The following is a 22,197-nucleotide window of genomic DNA, read 5'->3' on the forward strand; positions in this document are numbered from 1 at the left end:
TCTCACTCGCCTGGACCACATTAACCATTTTCCTGTTGTGCTGTTGTCAAGTAACTGAGCCTGTCTGAGACTCATTCTTCAATGTATCTTCTTCATGTATCTCCGCATACTAGCAGCATCTCATAGGAATGAGCTTAGTGTTCTTGGATATTAACTTTCTGCTGGCCAGTCTCTTCTTCCTCATGGTATTTCCAAACATTTTCCATGGCACACATCATATGTCCTGTAGGATTCAGTCCTGTAAAAGCAACTGGTTTGTTTAAAGAGTGGTTGCAATAGCTCACCAGGCCATAGGCCTTTGTAATCATGTTCTTCATCCTGATCTCCGTTTCAGATGATGGCAACATACATTTGTATCTTTTATGTCCTCTGTAGCCACTCTTAGGTTTTCAGGTTATCTTATCAAAAAGATCAGGGGTGTCTAGAGTGCTTATCTCCCCCTGCATGGTCCCGATGTCAGGGTAGTGGCCAGGCTATTGAGTGTAGTTTTCTCATTATTCATTATAGGCAAGGACACAAATATCTCCACGAGAAAGCTATCAATTTACTATTCTCAACTACACTTTCCTGACTTCCACTAGATTATATATTTATGCCAGATTGATTTTTGTTATCATGCCCAATTCAATGACTTTAGAGAAATTCCCATATCTCCCCACCTCGAGCACTCTGTCTCGGAAGACAACAAATAGGCTAAAACAAAACAAATCAAAATGTTTTCAAAAGAAGAGAATCAGGTTGATATCACCACGCTGTGACATTTGGTATCCGCTGATGTCTGCAGCTAAAGTCTTAAATCTTTAACACCACTGGATCGTTTCCTGCACCAAATTTCTCCAGCGAAAGTTGCACCGTAACTTTGTAACTACTCTTGGTAATCCTGCACCATCAACACTCACGTGGTCCCAAAAAAAAACCAGGGTCACCTGTTTTAAAAGAAACACAGAAAATCCATTGCGGATCTTCTTGAGAGCCCAAGTGATTAATTTGTCAAATCTTCATTTATCCAAAGGAATAATCCCTATACCCAAAACAAATTTAGAAAACAAAACAGGAGAGAGAAATTGCCTAGTTCCACTCTTGCTCTCTCTCTGAAGCACGCAGCCTGTCTGAAATAAACACTGTCTCTCCCACATACAGATGTACGCAGGGCTGCAGACTGGAATTTCTAACTCCAAGTCCTAATCTCTGTGTTTTCAAGATGTAACCACATTAAGCAGACATCATTAGCAGCCGCCTGCTAAGATACGTTATATTCCTCTTTTATTAATTTATTAATGGTTTGGGCATGTGTTTCTAGCACTGTAGCTATCCTTTGCAAATATATGGTCAGCATTTGATCCTCAGACAATTCCTTATCTGTATTTTCATTTATCTTTTAATATATCTTTAATGAGAGACCCTAAATCTCTGACCTTTTGATCTAATGTTGTCAAATCAATGGTGTTAACAACTGAGGCAAAGGCAGTTGCTATATCACTTATCACAGATCTTTACGTCTCCATATTTGCCTATCTCTTTTTACGATGTCCACCTTCATTCCATGTCGCTCTTTGTTTTAACACTTGAGTTAGGAGGTGTTGATCTAATTGTTGAGTTTTCTTAGCAGTCTCAATGCGAGTTATATAATTTGTCAGGGAAGGTCTCCCCTCTTTGGTCAGATCTTGTATTCTACTATTAATTTCAAATAAAATTGAATAGCCCCAGAACTTGTCAAAACTTCCTTATCATACTGTGGCAGGGTAAAACTGATAGGTGTTTAGTACCCTGTGTCAGTACATAGCTCAAGTAATGGACTTCCAATTGTCTAACCTATGCTTCCTTTTCATATGATTTGTTTTACATTCCTTTCTTATCAATTTTTCACTGTAGCGTGAAAACTTATATCTCAGTCAATTGTAGCCTTTGGCATTTCCGAGTGATTGGGACAATTTTACTAAGATAACCTATACCAATTATTACCTCATGTTCACCTGTGTTCTGGGCAAGCCTCAGACAGTTCTCAACCGACTGGGTCATTTCTATCTGTTTGAACTGCTCTTGGCATGACAGTCTGGCTTCTTGGGATGGAAGGGGTTAATATTAACTTGCTCTTGTGGTAGGAGTAACTTGATCCTTCTCCCTTTTGAGATTAAGTTTCCACCTTCAAAATTTCTCTTCACACAGGTTTGACTGATTTTTTTACTTCTCACATTTGTGGATTGCTTTATACTATATTTTTGCACACTATTTTTTCACATACTTTTAGTGGATGTGATTATAATCAACGCTCCGAGCTGTTCCAACTTTCCGACTTTTCCTATCACAGTGATACCAGATAGTTTTTTTAATCTATCCCGTTAATTTTTAACCTCTTTTTAAACCACAGCCAATCACAAAATAAACATTCAAAATGCCAATTTTTTGAAGATCCCATGTCTGGAATTTAACATGCCCACACTTTATAAGAACCAGAATTTAATAGGTCACTTAACCTCAATAACTCCAATTTTAATTCAGCAGTATCAGAATTAAACACACGACAAGACAGATACATTACACAAAGGAAGAAAACACGTAAGACACAGTAACAAGGGGGCGTGGCCCACAACACCGACAAAAAGAACACTGGTCAAGACAGGCTTTTTAAAGGGACAGTACACTTAAACAACAAAACCTTTCTTTTTCGGGTCTCTGTCTTTTAAACATTTGTCTAGACACTTAATTCTATCCATATTTTTTTTTACAGTACTGTCTCCATAAAGCAATTAGTTCTTTGGCTGTGGTACCTCTGTTATTGTTCCAAATTAATTCCTGAGCCTTTTTGGCGGCATCTAAGTTTTATCAATAGTTCCTGTTTATATCCAATCACCAGGAACTTAAACCCTGACTACCCTCAGTGATATTAACCACTGACCTACCGCTTACAAGTTATTCCCTCAGTGATATTCGACCACTGACCTCTTCCTGCTATTTCTGTGTATTCGCCAGACTGACCTGAATCTTGTAAGGACGCAACACGAGTGTTAGCGATCGGACGATTCGTCATCAGACTGACGGATTGGAGGAAAACCGACGTAGTAAATTAAGACTGCTTACATCGGGGCGCCATTTCCTTCCTCCGTGTCTGAGACAATCCGCCTCTTACTCCGCGAACTCTCGGTGAACGACCGTTAAGATCCCCGTACGGGCCACCAAATGACGATCCGTATTCTTTCCCCTCAGTCTGGTTCAGCAAGAACTGATTCGAGTACACCGTAAAGTTCAAACAACTTTAATAGCAGATCTTAGTCTGTCGCTTCAATTCAGATTCCTGAGAGAATCCGAACGATTCTAACAGAATAAGGAGACAAAGACAAAGACAAAGACTCATACCTTTATACAAATCCATAGAGGTTGGAACATCATTAACACAAGAGTCAACACCAATCATAAGCCGGGCACAGGTTGCCATGCGGGGTTACATTATTTCCGGCCAATCATAGACAATCCATGTGCTGACCATGTCGCTGTTAGACATCAAAGGGGATACTTCCTCACCTTCCAACTTGGAATGTTCTTCCCTGTTCCTTCTGTTCCTTATCTCCCAACCTGGAATGTCTTTCAACTTTGGCTAAGCTCGTTACCTATATTGATCTGCCATAAACATGGAGACATTCAGACCAGTCCTTGACTCACATCAAAGACCTATCATTGATAAGACAATGCAGGCCTGCTGACTAAGCAAACATATGGCCCAGCAGGAGGCCAGGCCACCTGTACCAATCTCAGTTACTAACTAATTAACCCTTTCTAACCATTTTGCATTCTGCTTCTTTGCCACGTAGACATTTTAATATTTTACCGAAAACTGACCACGTAGGAATTCTCAATCGGGCCCCATAGCCTTTGTTGTATCTATTGCACTCAGCCGTTTCTTGATATCACGTGGAGTGAATCGAATTGGCTGAAGACTGGTTCTGCGATGGTGGGGATATCGGAAGGAGGCCGAGATGGATCATCCACTCGGCACTTCTGTCTGAAGATGGTTACAAACTCTTCAGCCTTGTCTTTTGCACTCACATACTGGACTCTGCCATTATTGAGGATGGGGATGTTTACAGAGCCTCCTCCTTCTGTTAGTTGTTTAATTGTCCACCACCATTCATGACTGGATGTGGTAGGACTGCAGAGCTTTGATCTGATCCGTTGGATGTGGAATCGCTTAGTTCTGTCTATAGCATGTTGCTTCTGCTGTTTAGCATGCATGTCGTCCTGTATTGTAGCTTCATCAGGTTGGCACCTCATTTTTAGGTACGCCTGGTGCTGCTCCTGGCATGCCCTTCTACACTGCTCATTGAACCAGGGTTGATCCTCATACGACAGTCCTGCCATCCCAGGAATCAGTCTGGTGAATCTTCGCTGCACTCCCTCTATGGCAGGTACATCCTTTCTTAGGTAAGGAGACCAAAACTGCACACAATACTCCAGGTGTGGTCTCACCAAGGCCCTGTATAACTGCAGTAAGACATCCTTGCTCCTGTACTCAAATCCTCTTGCAATGAAGGTCAACACACCATTTGCCTTCCTAACTGCTTGCTGCACCTGCATGTTTGTTTTCAGTGACTGGTGTACAAGGACATTTATCCACATTATACTGCATCTGCCCACTCACTCAACTTGTCTAAATCGCCTTGAAGCTTCTTTGCATCCTCCTCACAACTCACAATCCCACCTAATTTTGTGTCATCAGCAAACTTGGAAATATTACATTTGGTTCCTTCATCCAATTCATTGATATATATTGTGAATTGCTGGGGCCCAAGCACTGATCCCTGCGGTACCCCACTAATCACCACTTGCCACCCCAAAAAAGATCAATTTATTCCTACTCTCTGTTTCCTGTCTGTTAACCAATTTTCAATCCATGCCAGTATATTATCCCCAATCCCATGTGCTTTAATTTTGCACACTAATCTCTTATGTGGGACTTTATCAAAGGCCTTCTGAAAATCCAAATAAATCACATCCACAGGTACTCCCTTATCTATTCTACCAGTTACATCCTCAAAAAACTCCAACTCCATGATTTCCCTTTCATAAATCCATGTTGACTTTGTCTAATGCCGTTGACATTTTCTAGGTGTCCTGTTATCACATCCTTTATAATAGACTCTAGCATTTTGCTTACTGCTAACCGGTCTATAGTTCCCGATTTTCTCTCTCCCTCCTTATTTTTTTGCTTAACAAGCTTGAACGAAGGTTCGCCCTCCCATCTTGGTGACTTGTGCTGCTCACTATGCCACGCATGAAGTTTTCCACCTAATGATGCTCAATCTCACACTTGTTAGTTGTCTAAAGGCAAACTAGTGATATTATAAGATAACATGCTTTGTGGCGGACTTAATATTCCAATGCCTGAGTCAGGAAGGTATTCCAGGACTCTATTGATGGCACCTTGATGAATAAACCAGTAACTGGAGGTAAAAATCCTCCCACTTAGCTCCCAATAACCATGCAAGCCAATGCCCTAATGGATACACTTGCTGGACAAGCAGAGGAAAGATTACCAGTGCCCTTTGTTAATAAACCACATAGTTTATTTTGGTTATATTGCAGCAACGCAATTGGGGATCCTCAAGGCTGAGCTCTTGCCAGGTCTAGATAAGTGGAATTTTCCCCCATGAGAGAAAGTATATGCACTTGATGTTGGGCAAACAGACACTCCACTTATGTGGGCTACTCAGTAATTTGGCTTTGAAATTCGAGCATGATGTTGGGTTTCCATGCATCAGGTACTCAGCTGACTAAAAAAAATGCTTCTTTATATAAGCTATGTGAGGAGCTCACACTAGCTTGTCTAATTCTTACTCAGAGGGCATCCCTTTGGGCACTGCTTGAGAAAGATTTCTCAAAAAGTGACTCTATGTACTTTTCTGAATTGCATTACCAATTGTGTTACATAACTAATGGTGTAATGAAGTTTGATTTGGCTCAATTTGGCTCCCAATTGTTTGACCAAATTCCCAAGTAACAAAACTCTTGAGAATTAACAAAAAAAATCTCACAGCCCAAACTTGTATATGCGAAAAGACCACACTTGCCCCATTACATTTTCAATGGGATTTTTTTAAAAATGAAGCTGTATCTTTACCACATCAGGAGGTTTGATTGATTCCTCCCCCTCCTTCCTTTCCCATCCCCCATCGCAAATATTTGGATCTGGAGTGCAGTCTGATTCTTGCAAATTATCTTCGACCACATATTATGTAAACTGTCTTCAATAATCCCCTTCGCCTAATAAGAGATTGAGTAATGCAGTTGATTAGCACATTTCCTTTTACCTGTTGAAGTTCGGTATGAATCCAACCAAGATGGATGGGATAAACATCTCTCTTTGAAAGAGAAGCTCACTATGGTATGAAATTTATGTAAAAAGTTCTCTCACTCGAATATGTAATTTAGTATTGGAACTTGGTACAATAACATTCTGTGGTAAAAGTCATTCATCTGTTAACACAAGAGAATATTTACCCCATTTAAAGCATTCTATTAGAGTCATAGAGTCATAGAGTTATACAGCACGGATAGAGGCCCTTCGGCCCATCGTGTCCGCGCCGGCCATCAGCCCTGTCTACTCTAATCCCATATTCCAGCATTTGGTCCGTAGCCTTGTGTGCTATGGCATTTCAAGTGCTCATCCAAATGCTTCTTGAATGTTGTGAGGGTTCCTGCCTCCACAACCCTTTCAGACAGTGAGTTCCAGACTCCAACCACCCTCTGGGTGAAAAAGTTCTTTCTCAAATCCCCTCTAAACCTCCCGCCTTTTACCTTGAATCTATGTCCCCTTGTTATAGAACCCTCAATGAAGGGAAAAAGCTCCTTAGTATCCATCCTATCTGTGCCCCTCATAATTTTGTATTCTTCAACACTAACATCCCTTATTTTGATGAGCAAAACAATTCACCAAAAATAAAGATAGCTGTATAACTGGACAGCTGTGATACGCAGACTTTAACATGTGACAACAGTGAAAAGGGCAGAAACTGCTGAAGATGGGATTAAGAGGATTAGGAAAGGTGAATAGGTCTATAGTCCATGTTCAATGGTTCCTTATTTTCTCACAAGAGTTAAGAACATAAGAACATAAGAAATAGGAGCAGGAGTAGGCCAATCGGCCCCTCGAGCCTGCTCCGCCATTCAATAAGATCATGGCTGATCTGATCCTAACCTCAAATCTAAATTCATGTCGAATTTCCTGCCCACTCCCCGTAACCCCTAATTCCCTTTACTTCTAGGAAACTGTCGATTTCTGTTTTAAATTTATTTAATGATGTAGCTTCCACAGCTTCCTGGGGCAGCAAATTCCACAGACCTACTACCCTCTGAGTGAAGAAGTTTCTCCTTATCTCAGTTTTGAAAGAGCAGCCCCTTATTCTAAGATTAGACCCCCTAGTTCTAGTTTCACCCATCCTTGGGAACATCCTTACCGCATCCACCCGATCAAGCCCCTTCACAATCTTATATGTTTCAATAAGATCGCCTCTCATTCTTCTGAACTCCAATGAGTGGAGTCCCAATCTACTCAACCTCTCCTCATATGTCCGCCCCCTCATCCCTGGGATTAACCGAGTGAATCTTCTTTGTACTGCCTCGAGAGCAAGTATGTCTTTTCTTAAGTATGGACACCAAAACTGTATGCAGTATTCCAGGTGCGGTCTCACCAATACCTTATATAACTGCAGCAATACCTCCCTGTTTTTATATTCTATCCCCCTAGCAATAAAAGCCAACATTCCATTGGCCTTCTTGATCACCTGCTGCACCTGCATACTAACTTTTTGATTTTCTTGCACTAGGACCCCCAGATCCCTTTGTACTGCAGTACTTTCCAGTTTCTTGCCATTAAGATAATAACTTGCTCTCTGATTTTTCCTGCCAAAGTGCATAACCTCACATTTTCCAATATTGTATTGCATCTGCCAAATCTCCGCCCACTCACCCAGCCTGTCTATATCCCCTTGTATGTTTTTTATGTCCTCCTCACTCTCTACTTTCCCTCCCATCTTTGTATCATCTGCAAACTTTGATATGTGACACTTGGTCCCCTCCTCCAAATCGTTAATATAGATTGTAAAAAGTTGGGGACCCATCACCGACCCCTGTGGAACACCACTGGCTATTGGTTGCCAGTCCGAGAATGAACCATTTATCCCAACTCTCTGCTTCCTGTTAGATAACCAATCCTCCACCCATGCCAGAATATTACCCCCAATCCAGTGATTCTTTATCTTGAGCAATAATCTTTTATGTGGCACCTTGTCGAATGCCTTCTGGAAGTCTAAATACACTACGTCCACTGGTTCCCCTTTATCCACCCTGTACGTTATGTCCTCAAAGAACTCAAACAAATTTGTTAGACATGACTTCCCCTTCGTAAAGCCATGCTGACTTTGTCCTATTAAATTATGTTTATCCAAATGTTCCGCTACTGTCTCCTTAATAATAGACTCCAAAATTTTACCCACCACAGATGTTAGGCTAACTGGTCTATAATTTCCAGCCTTCTGCCTACTACCCTTTTTAAATAACGGTGTTACATTAGCAGTTTTCCAATTTGCCGAGTCCAGAGAATTTTGGAAAATTATTACCAAAGCATCCACAATCCCTACTGCCACTTCCCTCAAGACCCTAGGATGTAAGCCATCAGGTCCAGGGGATTTATCCGCCTTGAGTCCCATTATTTTACTGAGTACCAATTCCGTAGTGATTTTAATCTTATTTAGCTCCTCCCCCCAGAGCCCCCTGTTTGTCCAGTGTTGGGATATTCTTAGTGTCCTCTACCGTAAAGACTGAAACAAAATATTTGTTCCGCATTTTTGCCATCTCCATGTTTCCCACCATTAATTTCCCGGTCTCATTCTCTAATGGACCTACGTTTGCCTTAGCCACCCTTTTTCTTTTTATATAACGATAGAAACTATTGCTATCTGTTTTTATATTTTTTGCTAATTTATTTTCATAATCTATCTTCCCTTTCTTAATCAATCCTTTAGTTACTTTTTGCTGTACTTTGAAGGCTTCCCAATCTTCTATCCTCCCACTAAGTTTGGCTACCTTATATGTCCTTGTTTTTAGTCGGATACTATCCTTAATTTCTTTACTTAGCCACGGATGGCTGTCATTTCTTTTACACCCTTTTTTCCTCAGTCGAATATATATTTTTTGAAAGTTGTAAAATAACTCCTTAAATGAACACCTCTGCTCATGTACCATCTTACCCTTTAATCTATTTTCCCAGTCCACTTTAATCAATTCCGCTCTCATACCATCATAGTCTCCTTTATTCAAGCTCAGTACGCTTGTTTGAGAACCAACCTTCTCACCCTCTAATTGGATATGGAATGTAACCATGTTATGGTCACTCATTCCAAGGGGATCCTTAACTCGGACATTATTAATTAATCCTGGCTCATTACACAGGACCAGGTCCAAGGTTGCTTGCCCCCTTGTCGGATCAGTTACATACTGCTCAAGAAATCCATCCCTAATACAGTCAATAAAATAAGGAGTAATTCCTCTCTTAGATGGTTTGATAAGCCAAGAATATCCTGTTTTCTAATCCCTTCATGCAGCACCTTGCTAATCCATCTCTAGACTGATATCATAGAATCATAAGCCCTGATATTTACAGAAAGGCAGGGAAGGAGCGGGGGGAGTGCGGTAGCATGGTGTGTGGGAGGGGGATCCAGGAAATCCCGGGGAATGCCTGCTAAATTTAACAGCAAGACCTTATTATCATTTTTTTAGTCCATTTCCCACCAGGCAGCTGGACAGATTGATAGGCTAGCTGGCTGCCGAGCGGCAAAGTCAGCAGCAGAGGTCGCTTGGGAATAAATATTCTTAAAATATATATGGAAATTATATATAGTCTTTGTTGTCCACTTGCTTGTAAAGAACTTAAGATAGTTTCATGCGCATTGCCTCGTGGGTTTCTAAATTTATTGCTTGTGCCGCACATAATTATGTCCTTTCCAGTTCACTAACTTTTACACTAGAAACATTTACATGGTCCAATTTCTAATTAAAGTATTTATAAGGATCAATTAAAATCAGCCTTTTTTGCCAGTTGAATAGACATTTTTCAGGTTTTATTTTCAGTTTTAAAAATGAAAGTCAATGGGTAAATAAAATGCGTTTTTAAAAAACCTGGTAAATTTGGAGAAAATCAGTAAAAAAAAAATTGTTTTTATTTTGAACATGGCTAAAACTCAAGAAAACAAGCAAAACTTAAATGCCTTGGTAACCTGATAGTCTTTGATTGATGACCTCAGTCTTCAGGGGGGGAGTGAGGTTACTCCATCACTCCACTGCTGTCCTTGCTCCCATCCCCAACTAGGAATGAAAAAGTGATGTTTACTGCATTATAAAGAATATTCAGCAGCAGCTTAGACAAGCTAGGCCTCTGTTAAAAAAAATCCATATTGCACAGCTTTCATTTCATTTCCTGCTGAAAAATTCAGTATCACATCGTGACGTCACCATATATGCTATAGCATGCAATATGTTATAGAATCATAGAATCTTACAGCACTGAAGGAGGCTTGCTCTTTGAAAGAACTGTCCAATTTAGTCTCACACCCCAGCTTTTTCCCCATAACCCTGCAAATTAGTCCTCTTGAAGTACATGGGCATACCTGGGCAATTTTCCACATTGTCAGGTAGATGCCAGTATTGTAGCGTACTGGAACAGTTTGGCTAGAGGAGCGGTTAGTTCAGGAACACAAGTCTTCAGCACTACACCTGGGATGTTGTCGGGGCCCATAGCCTTTGTTTTATCCAGTGCACTCAGCCGTTTCTTGATATCACATGGAGTGAATCGAATTGGATGAAGACTGGCTTCTGTGATGGTGGGGGTGGAGCTCTAGCTTTGAATCCCCTATCTTTCCTCCCTATGGGAATATGCTCATTTTGTACCCGAACTATCTCCACCATTGTTCATTTACTGTTTTCCTGGCAATCTTTGTTTCCAGTCCACCTGTGCTCGATCTCTTTTCAAATCACTGAAATTGGCCCGCTTCCAATTGGGTACTTTCACCGTTGATTTTTCTTTGATCCTTTCCATAACTACTTTAAACCTAATTATATTTTGCTCATTATTACACAGATGTTCTCCCACTGAAACACAGTCCACTTGCCCTACTTCATTCCCTAGAACTAGAGCCAGCATTGCTTGCTTCCTCATTGGGCCAGGAACATACTGATTAAGAAAGTTCTCCTGTTTAGTTCCGTTATAGCCACCATATCATAACCCCATTTGGCAACTTGTGTCTGCAGCTCATCAAACTTATTTGTAACACTCCTCGCATTAACACACTTACATTCTAACATTTTAGGAATTCTTCACCCTCCTTGCCCTTTTTCCAAGTCTATATTAGGGTAATTGAAGTCCCCTACTATTATCGGTCTCTTATTTTTACATTTCTCCTAAATTTGCCGACAGATTTGCTCCTCTATCTGCTTCTCACTGTTTGATGGTCTACAACAAACACCCAGCAATGTAACAGCTCCTTTTCTGCTCCTTAACTCTAACCAAATAGATTCAGTTTTTGAACCCTCTAGTATATCGTCCCTCTGTTGAACTGTAATATTATCCTTGCACAATACTGCCACCCCCTCCTTTCTTTTTTCCTTCCGATCTCTCCTGAATACATTGTAGTAGGGAATGTTTAGTTCCGTTATAGCCACCATATCATAACCCCATTTGGCAACTTGTGTCTGCAGCTCATCAAACTTATTTGTAACACTCCTCGCATTAACACACTTACATTCTAACACCATGCTCGTCAGTTTTGCGTTTTTTTCCTCCACGATACAAAGCTAGGTGGGAAAGTAATCTGTGAGGAGGACGTAAAAAGCCCAAAAGGGATATAGACAGGTTAAGTGAGTGGGCGAGAAGGTGGCAGATGGAGTATAATGTGGGGAAATGTGAAATTATCCACTTTGGTAGGAAGAATAGAAAGCAGAATATTTTTTAAATGGTGAGAGGCTAAAAAATGTTGGTATTCAGAGGGATCTAGGTGTCCTTGCACACAAAACACAGAAAGTTAACATGCAGGTACAGCAAGCAATTAGGAAGGCAAATGGTATGTTAGCCTTTATTGCAAGGGGTTGGAATATAAGAAAAAGGATGCTCTGCTGCAATTATATAGGGCTCTGGTGAGACCACACCTGGAGTACTGTGTACAGTTTTGGTCTCCTTACCTAAGGATGGATATACTTGCCTTAGAGGGGTTGCAACGAAGGTTGCAACTAAATTGATTCCTGAGGATTGTCCTATGAGAAAAGATTGAGTAGAATGGGGCTATATTCTCTGGAGTTTAGAAGAATGAGAGGTGATCTCATTGAAACGTATAAAATTCTTAGAGGCTTGACAGGGTAGATGCTGAGAGGCAGTTTCCCCTGACTGAAGAGCCTAGAACTAGGGATCATAGTCTCAAGATAAGGAGTTAGCCATTTAGGACCGAGATGAGGAAAAATGTCTTCACTCAGAGGGTTGTGTAAATCTTTGGAATTCTCTAACCCTGTAGATGCTCAGTCGTTGAGTATATTCAAGACTGCCAGCGACAGATTTTTGGCACTAAGGGAATCAAGGGATTAGGGGATCAGGCAGGAAAGTGGAGCTGAGGTAGAAGATCTTATTGAATGGTGGAGCAGACTCGAGGGACCATATGGCCTACTCCTGCTCTTATTTCTTATGTTTTTATGTTAATTCCTGCACTTTCTACACTATTCTTTAGTCTGTTGCTGTTTGTCCCTCCTAGTTTTCTATGCCCCTTGTTCCTTCTCTCTGCTGCTACATCCTGGTTCCCCTCGACACAAATGTTGGCATCACAATTGCGATGTACACCTGATTTATGTTAAGAAATCAAAGGGGAATTGTTTATCCCCCCTCAAATTCAAAAATGTGCATGAATTTATTGTTAGTAATTGGTAAAAACTGATGTTAATGATTTAAATACAAAATTAATTTAGCTGAGACATTTGCTGGAAATAGATAAATTCCTAGCAATTGGAGCTGAGGATTGGGGCTTGGTGGAGGAGTGGGGAGAGCCCAGTAATCAGGAGGGAGGAAGGGCGAGATCGGGGCTTAGGATCAGGGGTTGGGGGAGGAATCAGCCGATCACAGGGCAGACTGGAGGGAGGGGGGTCGGCTATCGTGGCAGCGAGGAGAAGCTGCGATCGGCAGAAAGTTTGCTTGAAGGTGCTCCTCCTGGTCCACAAGGAGTGATCTAAAAACACTTACCTACTGCAGCCGGCTGCTCCCGTCTCCATGTAGCTTCCGCATTCCCCGAGCCTTGAGAAACCCACGTGGCAGCTGTTAAATTTAAATCAGACTCCCAACTGAACTGTGGGGGCCTGATTTAAATATGTTAATGAAGGGTTCTGCCTCTCGAAGTTGGGAACACAAGCACGCCACAAAACCCACCACCGTAAAAACGCTGTGGGTTGGGGTGGCGTTCCCCGATTTTTAATTTTTAACCAGCCCTCCAGATCCTCTCCCACCCGTCATGGTGGGGTTAACATCGACCACATAGAATGATACAGCACAGAAGGAGACCATTCAGCCCATTGTGTCTGTGCTGGCTCTTTGAAGAGCGATCCATTTAGTCCCACTCCCCTGCACTTTCCCAATAGCCCTGCAAATTTCTCCTTCTCAAATATTTATCCAATTCCCTTTTTAAAGTTACTATTGAATCTGCTTCCATCGCCCTTTCAGGAAGTGCATTCCAGATCATAATTATTCGCTTATTAAATGATACCTGCAATGGACTAATCAAAACCTTCATTATTTCTGATGTGGAGATGCCAGTGATGGACTGGGGTGGACAAATGTAAGGAATCTTACAACAACACGTTATAGTCCAACAGTTTTATTTGAAAATAAAACTGTTGGACTATAACCTGGTGTTGTAAGATTCCTTACATTCATTATTTCTAGCTGGGACTAGCTGGATTGCTCTTGCAGAGAGCCAGCGCAGGCTCGATGGACCAAATGGCCTCCTTCTGTGCGTGACCATTCCATGACTCTATGATTCTATGGTTTCTGCCACGACAGATAAAATAAAAACTAGAAGACGCAAGGCGATTAAACCAGCATCAAAGCTGTGGAAGGGGGTTGGGAACCTGAGCAGGGAGACAGAGGAAAGCGTGTCAGAAAGGGACAGAAGGTATGGAGTAAAAGGTAAAGTGTTAAAAAAGGAAGAAGCAGGAACTAAGTGTCACAAAACATATTTGAAAGTTCTTTATCTGAATGCACGTAGCATTTGTAACAAAATGGATGAGTTAACGGCTCAAATAACTACGTATGGGTATGATCTTGTGGCCATTACAGAAACATGGCTGCAGGGTGACAATGACTGGGAATTAAATATGCCAGGGTATTTAACAATCAGGAAGGACAGGCAGGAAGGAAGGGGAGGTGGGGTGGCTATGTTAATAAAGGAAGGAATCACTGTAATACAGAGAAATGATATTGGGACAAAAGATCAGGACAATGAAACAGTTTGGGTAGAGATAAGGAATAATAAGGGGAAAAAAACACTCGTGGGCGTAGTATATAGGCCTCCTAATAGTTGCAACTCTGCTGGAAGAAGTATTAATCAGGAAATAGTCGGGGCATGTAATAAGGAAACAGCTATAATTATGGGGGATTTTAACTATCATATTAACTGGACAAATCAAATTGGGCAGGGCAGCCTTGAGGAAGAGTTTATTGAGTGTATTAGGGATGGATTTCTTGAGCAGTATGTAACTGATCCTACAAGGGGGCAGGCAACCTTGGACCTGGTCCTGTGTAATGAGCCAGGATTAATTAATAATGTCCTAGTTAAGGATCCCCTTGGAATGAGTGACCATAACATGATTACATTCCATATCCAATTAGAGGGTGAGAAGGTTGGTTCTCAAACAAGCGTACTGAGCTTGAATAAAGGAGACTATGATGGTATGAGAGCGGAGTTGATTAAAGTGGACTGGGAAAATAGATTAAAGGGAAAGACGATACATGAGCAGTGGTGTTCATTTAAGGAGTTATTTTACAACTTTCAAAAAATAGATATTCCACTGAGGAAAAAAGGGTGTAAAACAAATGACAGCCATCCGTGGCTAAGTAAAGAAATTAAGGATAGTATCCGACTAAAAACAAGGACATATAAGGTAGCCAAACTTAGTGGGAGGATAGAAGATTGGGAAGTCTTCAAATGACAGCAAAAAGTAACTAAAGGATTGATTAAGAAAGGGAAGATAGATTATGAAAATAAATTAGCAAAAAATATAAAAACAGATAGCAAGAGTTTCTATCGTTATATAAAAAGAAAAAGGGTGGCTAAGGCAAACGTAGGTCCCTTAGAGGATGAGACCGGGAAATTAATGGTGGGAAACATGGAGATGGCAAAAATGCTGAACAAATATTTTGTTTCAGTCTTTACAGTAGAGGACACTAAGAATATCCCAACACTGGACAAACAGGGGGATCTAGTGGGGAGGAGATTAATACGATTAAAATCACTAAGGAATTAGTACTCAGTAAATTAATGGGACTCAAGGTGGATAAATCCCCTGGACCTGATGGCTTACATCCTAGGGTCTTGAGGGAAGTGGCAGTAGGGATTGTGGATGCTTTGGTAATAATTTTCCAAAATTCTCTGGACTCAGCAAAGGTCCCGGCAGATTCGAAAACTGCTAATGTAACACCCTTATTTAAAAAGGGTAGTGGGCAGAAGGCTGGAAATTATAGACCAGTTAGCCTAACATCTGTGGTGGGTAAAATTTTGGAGCCTATTATTAAGGAGACAGTAGCAGAACATTTGGATAAACATAATTTAATACGCCAAAGTCAGCATGGCTTTATGAAGGGGAAGTCATGTCTGACAAATTTGCTTGAGTTCTTTGAGGACATAACGTACAGGGTGGATAAAGGGGAACCAGTGGACGTAGTGTATTTAGACTTCCAGAAGGCATTCAACAAGGTGCCACATAAAAGATTATTGCTCAAGATAAAGAATCACTGGATTTGGGGTAATATTCTGGCATGGGTGGAGGATTGGTTATCTGACAGGAAGCAGAGAGTTGGAATAAATGGTTCATTCTCAGACTGGCAACCAGTAGCCAGTGGTGTTCCACAGGGGTCGGTGCTGGGTCCCCAACTCTTTACAATCTATATTAACGATTTGGAGGAGGGGACCAAGTGTCATATATCAAAGTTTGCAGATGATGCAAAGATAGGAGGGAAAGTAGAGATTAAGGAGGACATAAAAAACTTACAAGGGGATATAGACAGGCTGGGTGAGTGGGCGGAGATTTGGCAGATGCAATACAATATTGGAAAATGTGAGGTTATGCACTTTGGCAGGAAAAATCAGAGAGCAAGTTATTATCTTAATGGCGAGAAATTGGAAAGTACTGCAGTACAAAGGGATCTGGGGGTCCTAGTGCAAGAAAATCAAAAAGTTAGTATGCAGGTGCAGCAGGTGATCAAGAAGGCCAACGGAATGTTGGCTTTTATTGCTAGGGGGCTGGAATATAAAAACAGGAAGGTATTGCTGCATATAAGGTATTGGTGAGACCGCACCTGGAATACTGCATACAGTTTTGGTGTCCATACTTAAGAAAAGACATACTTGCTCTCGAGGCAGTACAAAGAAGGTTCACTCGTTTAATCCCGGGGATGAGGGGGTGGACATATGAGGAGAGGTTGAGTAGATTGGGACTCTCCTCATTGGAGTTCAGAAGAATGAGAGGCGATCTTATTGAAACATATAAGATTGTGAAGGGGCTTGATCGGGTGGATGCGGTAAGGATGTTCCCAAGGATGGGTGAAACTAGAACTAGGGGGCCTAATCTTAGAATAAGGGGCTGCTCCTTCAAAACGGAGATGAGGAGAAACTTCTTCACTCAGAGGGTAGTAGGTCTGTGGAATTTGCTGCCCCAGGAAGCTGTGGAAGCTACATCATTAAATAAATTTAAAACAGAAATAGACAGTTTCCTATAAGTAAAGGGAATTAGGGGTTACAGGAAGCGGGCAGGAAATTGGACATGAATTTAGATTTGAGGTTAGGATCAGATCAGCCATGATCTTATTGAATGGCAGAGCAGGCTCGAGGGGCCGATTGGCCTACTCCTGCTCCTATTTCTTGTGTTCTTATGTTCTTATGAGCCCTCTATGAGAATATCAGACTCCCACATCAGTACAGTTTAAAGGCTAGTTTTACCCATCACTGTACTTTCTTAGTCTCACTTTCTGCAGCATTAAATTGAAATAAAGCACATACATTTTTCAATTTGCCATTGCATTCTTCATCAAACACATAAACTTAATAGAAAAATGCTGTGTGGTTAATCAGAGAAGTACTCCTTTCAGCTGCTAAAGAGGTGTGTTAAACCAATCTGAGTCACGCTAAACAGGGGAAACATAGGGTGTAATGATACTAAGCTTTTATCAGTTTAATAACATTGCTTTATATCGCATACATAGCAGATAGTACATGGACCCATACTATCTCTAACACACAATGATTTGGATTGAGAAAATTCAATGTAAAATTCCAGATGATGCTGAACTGGGAGAAGGAGCTAGTAAAGTCTGATGAGGCAGTTCAGCTTGCACAGAGTTATATAAAATCAATAAATGGACAGAGCTGCAGCTCGTATAAGGTACTGCACACTAGCAGAAAGAATGACTGTCCTATGGAAGCATTATCATTGTGGATGGTGTAGAACTAGCTGAAAGTGGAATTGAAAGAGAACTTCAGGTGCTACTAGTCTCTTAAGCAAAGTAAATGGAATACTGGATTATATTGCTAAATTAGTTGGTATAACTTGGAGGATGTCATGCTAAATCTGTATATTGCCCTGGTCAGAACACACTTTCCATACTGTGTCTCGTTTTGGCTACCAAGACACAGGGGAATTATTCAGACTCTCGGAGCACTGCAGAGAAGAGCATAAGGCTGACCCCTGGCACAGTTATGAATAAAGATTGGAAAAAATAGGGCTCTATAGCCTTGAAAGGAGGCTTTCTGCAGGTATTTCAGGTATTAAATGATGTGGATAGGTCCCAAGCATTATTTCAAGATCTGTCAAGGCAATAAAGCAAGAGCTCAATTTAGGACTGATGTTAGGAAGGACTTCTTTATCCAATGTGTGAGCAATGTTTTGAATAATCTCCAGATTTTTTGATATTGATTCTCAGGATGTGGGTGACACTGGCAATGTCACATTTATTGCCCATCCCTGGTAGCCGTGAGAAAGTGATGGGCTTTCTTCTTGAAGTGCTGCAGACCTTGTGGTGATGGTGCTCCCATGATGCTGCTAGGTTGGGAATTCCAGGATATTGACCCAATAATGATGAAGGAATAATAATATATGCCCAAGTCAGGAGGGTGTGTGACTGAGGGGAATTTGGAGGTGATGGTGTTCCAATGACACACACTCAAAGCAGTGCCCAGAGTGTCACACCGGAAGCATTGCTCAACAGTGTCACACTCGGTGCAGTGCCCATGCAGTGTCACACTGAGTGCAGTGCCCATCAGTGTCACACTGAGTGCAGTGCCCAGCAGCGCCATACTGGAAGCACTGCCCATCAGTGTCACACTGGGTGCAGTGCCCAGCAGCGCCACACTGGAAGCAGTGCTCAACAGTGTCACACTCGGTGCAGTGCCCATCAGTGTCACACTGAGTGCAGTGCCCAGCAGCGCCATACTGGAAGCACTGCCCATCAGTGTCACACTGGGTGCAGTGCCCAGCAGCGCCACACTGGAAGCAGTGCCCATCAGTGTCACACTGGGTTCAGTGCCCAGCAGCGCCACACTTGGTGCAGTGCCCACCAGTGTCACACTTGGTGCAGTGCCCAGCAGTGTCACACTTGGTGCAGTGCCCAGCAGTTTCACACTTGGTGCAGTGCCCAGTGGTGTCATGCTTGGTGCAGTGTCCAGCAGTGTCACACTCAGTGCAGTGCCCAGCAGTGTCACACTCGGTGCAGTACCCAGCATTGTCACACTCGGTGCAGTGCCCAGCAGTTTCACACTCGGTGCAGTGCCCAGCAGTTTCACACTCGATGCAGTGCCCAGCAGTTTCACACTTGGTGCAGTGCCCAGCAGTGTCATGCTTGGTGCAGTGCCCAGCAGTGTCACACTCGGTGCAGTGCCCAGCAGTGTCACACTCGGTGCAGTGCCCAGCAGTTTCACACTTGGTGCAGTGCCCAGCAGTTTCACACTCGGTGCAGTGCCCAGCAGTTTCACACTCGGTGCAGTGTCCAGCAGTTTCACACTCGGTGCAGTGTCCAGCAGTGTCACACTCGGTGCAGTGCCCAGCAGTTTCACACTCAGTGCAGTGTCCAGCAGTGTCACACTCAGTGCAGTGTCCAGCAGTGTCACACTTGGTGCAGTGCCCAGCAGTTTCACACTTGGTGCAGTGTCACACTCGGTGCAGTGCCCAGCAGTTTCACACTCAGTGCAGTGTCCAGCAGTGTCACACTCAGTGCAGTGTCCAGCAGTGTCACACTTGGTGCAGTGCCCAGCAGTTTCACACTTGGTGCAGTGCCCAGCGGTGTCATGCTTGGTGTAGTGCCCAGCAGTTTCACACTTGGTGCAGTGCCCAGCAGTTTCACACTTGGTGCAGTGCCCAGCAGTTTCACACTTGGTGCAGTGCCCAGCAGTTTCACACTGAGTACAGTACCCGACCTACGTGGCTGTGCATTCCACAGTGTAATACACTCAGAGCTATACTTAATAAAAAATCTTTAGTTTTTAGAAGTGCAATGTAACTCCTCAAATACCTGTTTGTGACCTCTGTGCAGTATGATGTCACACTGATTTCAATCCGTATCAGTTTAATTTCTATTAACAACTCATATTGTCTCCATCTTCCAGCTGGAAAAGAATGGAGGGTGATTCTTTTGAAGTCAATTCCTCCACTTGTAGGAATCATAATAATCTCAGCGACTGGATTTATTTGCTGCAGAAGATGGTTTTATAAAACGTAAGTATATTATAAAACCTAGTCTATACACTTAGGCTAAAATATATGGGCACATTAGTGGGTTTCAGGTCTACAGATGGGATCACAATGCCACTTCTCTTGTGTACTCATTGGTAGGTGAATTCCTTGAAAGTGCCGCACAACTTGGTTATCATGGAAACCACTTTTGCTGCAGAGCCGACTGCTGACTGCTTTTATCTTCTTAGTGAGTGAAGGGATAGACATTATCTGATCGAATAGACAGATGACAGGCAATATGGAAATTCAACATTACATTTTTATGAAAATACAGAGGTAAGAATTGTTTTACAGAATGATCCTTAAGAACAGGTTAAAAAAAACAGTTCAAAAGGTAGAGAATTACGGATGATAAGTATCAGTAGCTGCAGAATTTACAGGTTTGATACCAATCAGGTTGTGCAATCATGCTGAAGGCTGACCAAAAGACTCACCAAAAAAAACATAAAGATATCAGCTTGCTCCATCTTCATTCATCTTTTCCCTTATCATCACTCTATCTATTTCTTGGGATAATTACTGATGCTCACAGATTTTAAATAGACCCATAATTGAGATTTTTTTTTAATGATTATTTTGTAGCCTTTTTAAGCATAGATCAAAACACAGTCAAGTAATGAGCTAGAGGAATTAACCTTATAATATTGCACCGAGCTGCAGGAATTAACCTTATAATATTGTACTGGATTATCTTGGCACTGTGAGCATCAGAAAATCAGGTTGGTTGGAGCACATGTCTATAAAGAAACCCGCCTGATTATCTGCTGCCCATTGTGTTCAGGCGATCTGGTGCTCTTGGACACAGACCCAGGAAAATCTCTCCTCAATTGATTTGTTCCGCGATCTACTGCATATTGATCTGTGGTAATGCTGCAGTGCCGGAAGTGCACAAGTGCAAAGTGCCATACTCACTCAACTCCGAAGTGCCTCAGCACTTTGGAAAACAAGACACTCAAACACACAAATGGTCAGAAAACTTGAAAAGGTCCATAAAAATAACATGAAGCAGCCTGTAATCTTATTACAGTGCACTCCTAACATTCAAAAAACCTCAGGTTTTGTACCAGTGGTTTGTATGTCGTTTAAACTCAGATCATGGTGCTGAGTATTCTCAAGACTGAAATCAATGGATGTTTGGACACTAAGGGAATCAAGGGATATGGGGATGGGGCGGGAAAGTGGAGTTGAGGTAAAAAATCAGCCATGATCTTATTGAATGGCAGAGCAGGCTTGAGTGGCCTACTCCTGCTCCTGCTCCTATTTCTTATGATCTTATAATGATCAGGAGTGGGCATCCTTAATCCAAAGACATTCAGGCTAGTTACCAAACTCCTATTGCCACAATGGCTGAGATCAGGTCACTTAGCAGACACTGTACATCAAACCTGGAAACCTCCCAGTCCATATGGTTCAACTACACAATGAATAAATTCTCTGGGCCACTGCAGTAGTCGGTATATTTATTCCTGTTACTAACCATTATATAACAACAAACAGTGCAATCTAATATTTACCTAACGTGCAGACCTAGCATCATAATGTGCTTGTATGATCTTCAGTGGGGTTTGTTCACTCTTTAAATATTGGACATACTCAGAGAAACATAGGGGGGAAATTTCGATTAGGGCCATTTTCGGACGGGTGTAGCGCGATGTACTAGTACCCCGCGATCAATGGCCCCTACACAGGCAATACGTGATGTACTAGTACCCCGCGATCAATGGCCCCTACACAGGCAATACGTGATGTACTAGTACCCCGCGATCAATGGCCCCTACACAGGCAATACGTGATGTACTAGTACCCCGCGATCAATGGCCCCTACACAGGCAATACGTGATGTACTAGTACCCCGCGATCAATGGCCCCTACACAGGCAATACGTGATGTACTAGTACCCCGCGATCAATGGCCCCTACACAGGCAATACGTGATGTACTAGTACCCCGCGATCAATGGCCCCTACACAGGCAATACGTGATGTACTAGTACCCCGCGATCAATGGCCCCTATACAGGCAATACGCGATGTACTAGTACCCCGCGATCAATGGCCCCTACACAGGCAATACGCGATGTACTAGTACCCCGCGATCAATGGCCCCTACACAGGCAATACGTGATGTACTAGTACCCCGCGATCAATGGCCCCTATACAGGCAATACGCGATGTACTAGTACC

The 22,197-nt window shown here is 42.2% G+C and overlaps 1 protein-coding gene across 2 annotated transcripts in view; it reads left to right on the plus strand.

Annotated features, from left to right (window-relative positions):
- Positions 1-22,197, plus strand: part of LOC137322562 (opioid-binding protein/cell adhesion molecule-like) — a 129,090-nt gene that overhangs the window by 43,736 nt on the left and 63,157 nt on the right. The window contains exon 3 of one of the 2 annotated variants that reach the window (XM_067985479.1): positions 19,890-19,998. The exons of the other annotated variant lie outside the window; for it this stretch is intronic. Coding sequence (XP_067841580.1) covers positions 19,890-19,998 — 109 coding nt within the window. The remainder of the gene's footprint in view (positions 1-19,889; positions 19,999-22,197) is intronic. 2 annotated transcript variants of the gene reach the window in all.

Source organism: Heptranchias perlo, chromosome 6 (assembly GCF_035084215.1).
Source record: "Heptranchias perlo isolate sHepPer1 chromosome 6, sHepPer1.hap1, whole genome shotgun sequence".
Taxonomy (NCBI): domain Eukaryota; kingdom Metazoa; phylum Chordata; class Chondrichthyes; order Hexanchiformes; family Hexanchidae; genus Heptranchias; species Heptranchias perlo.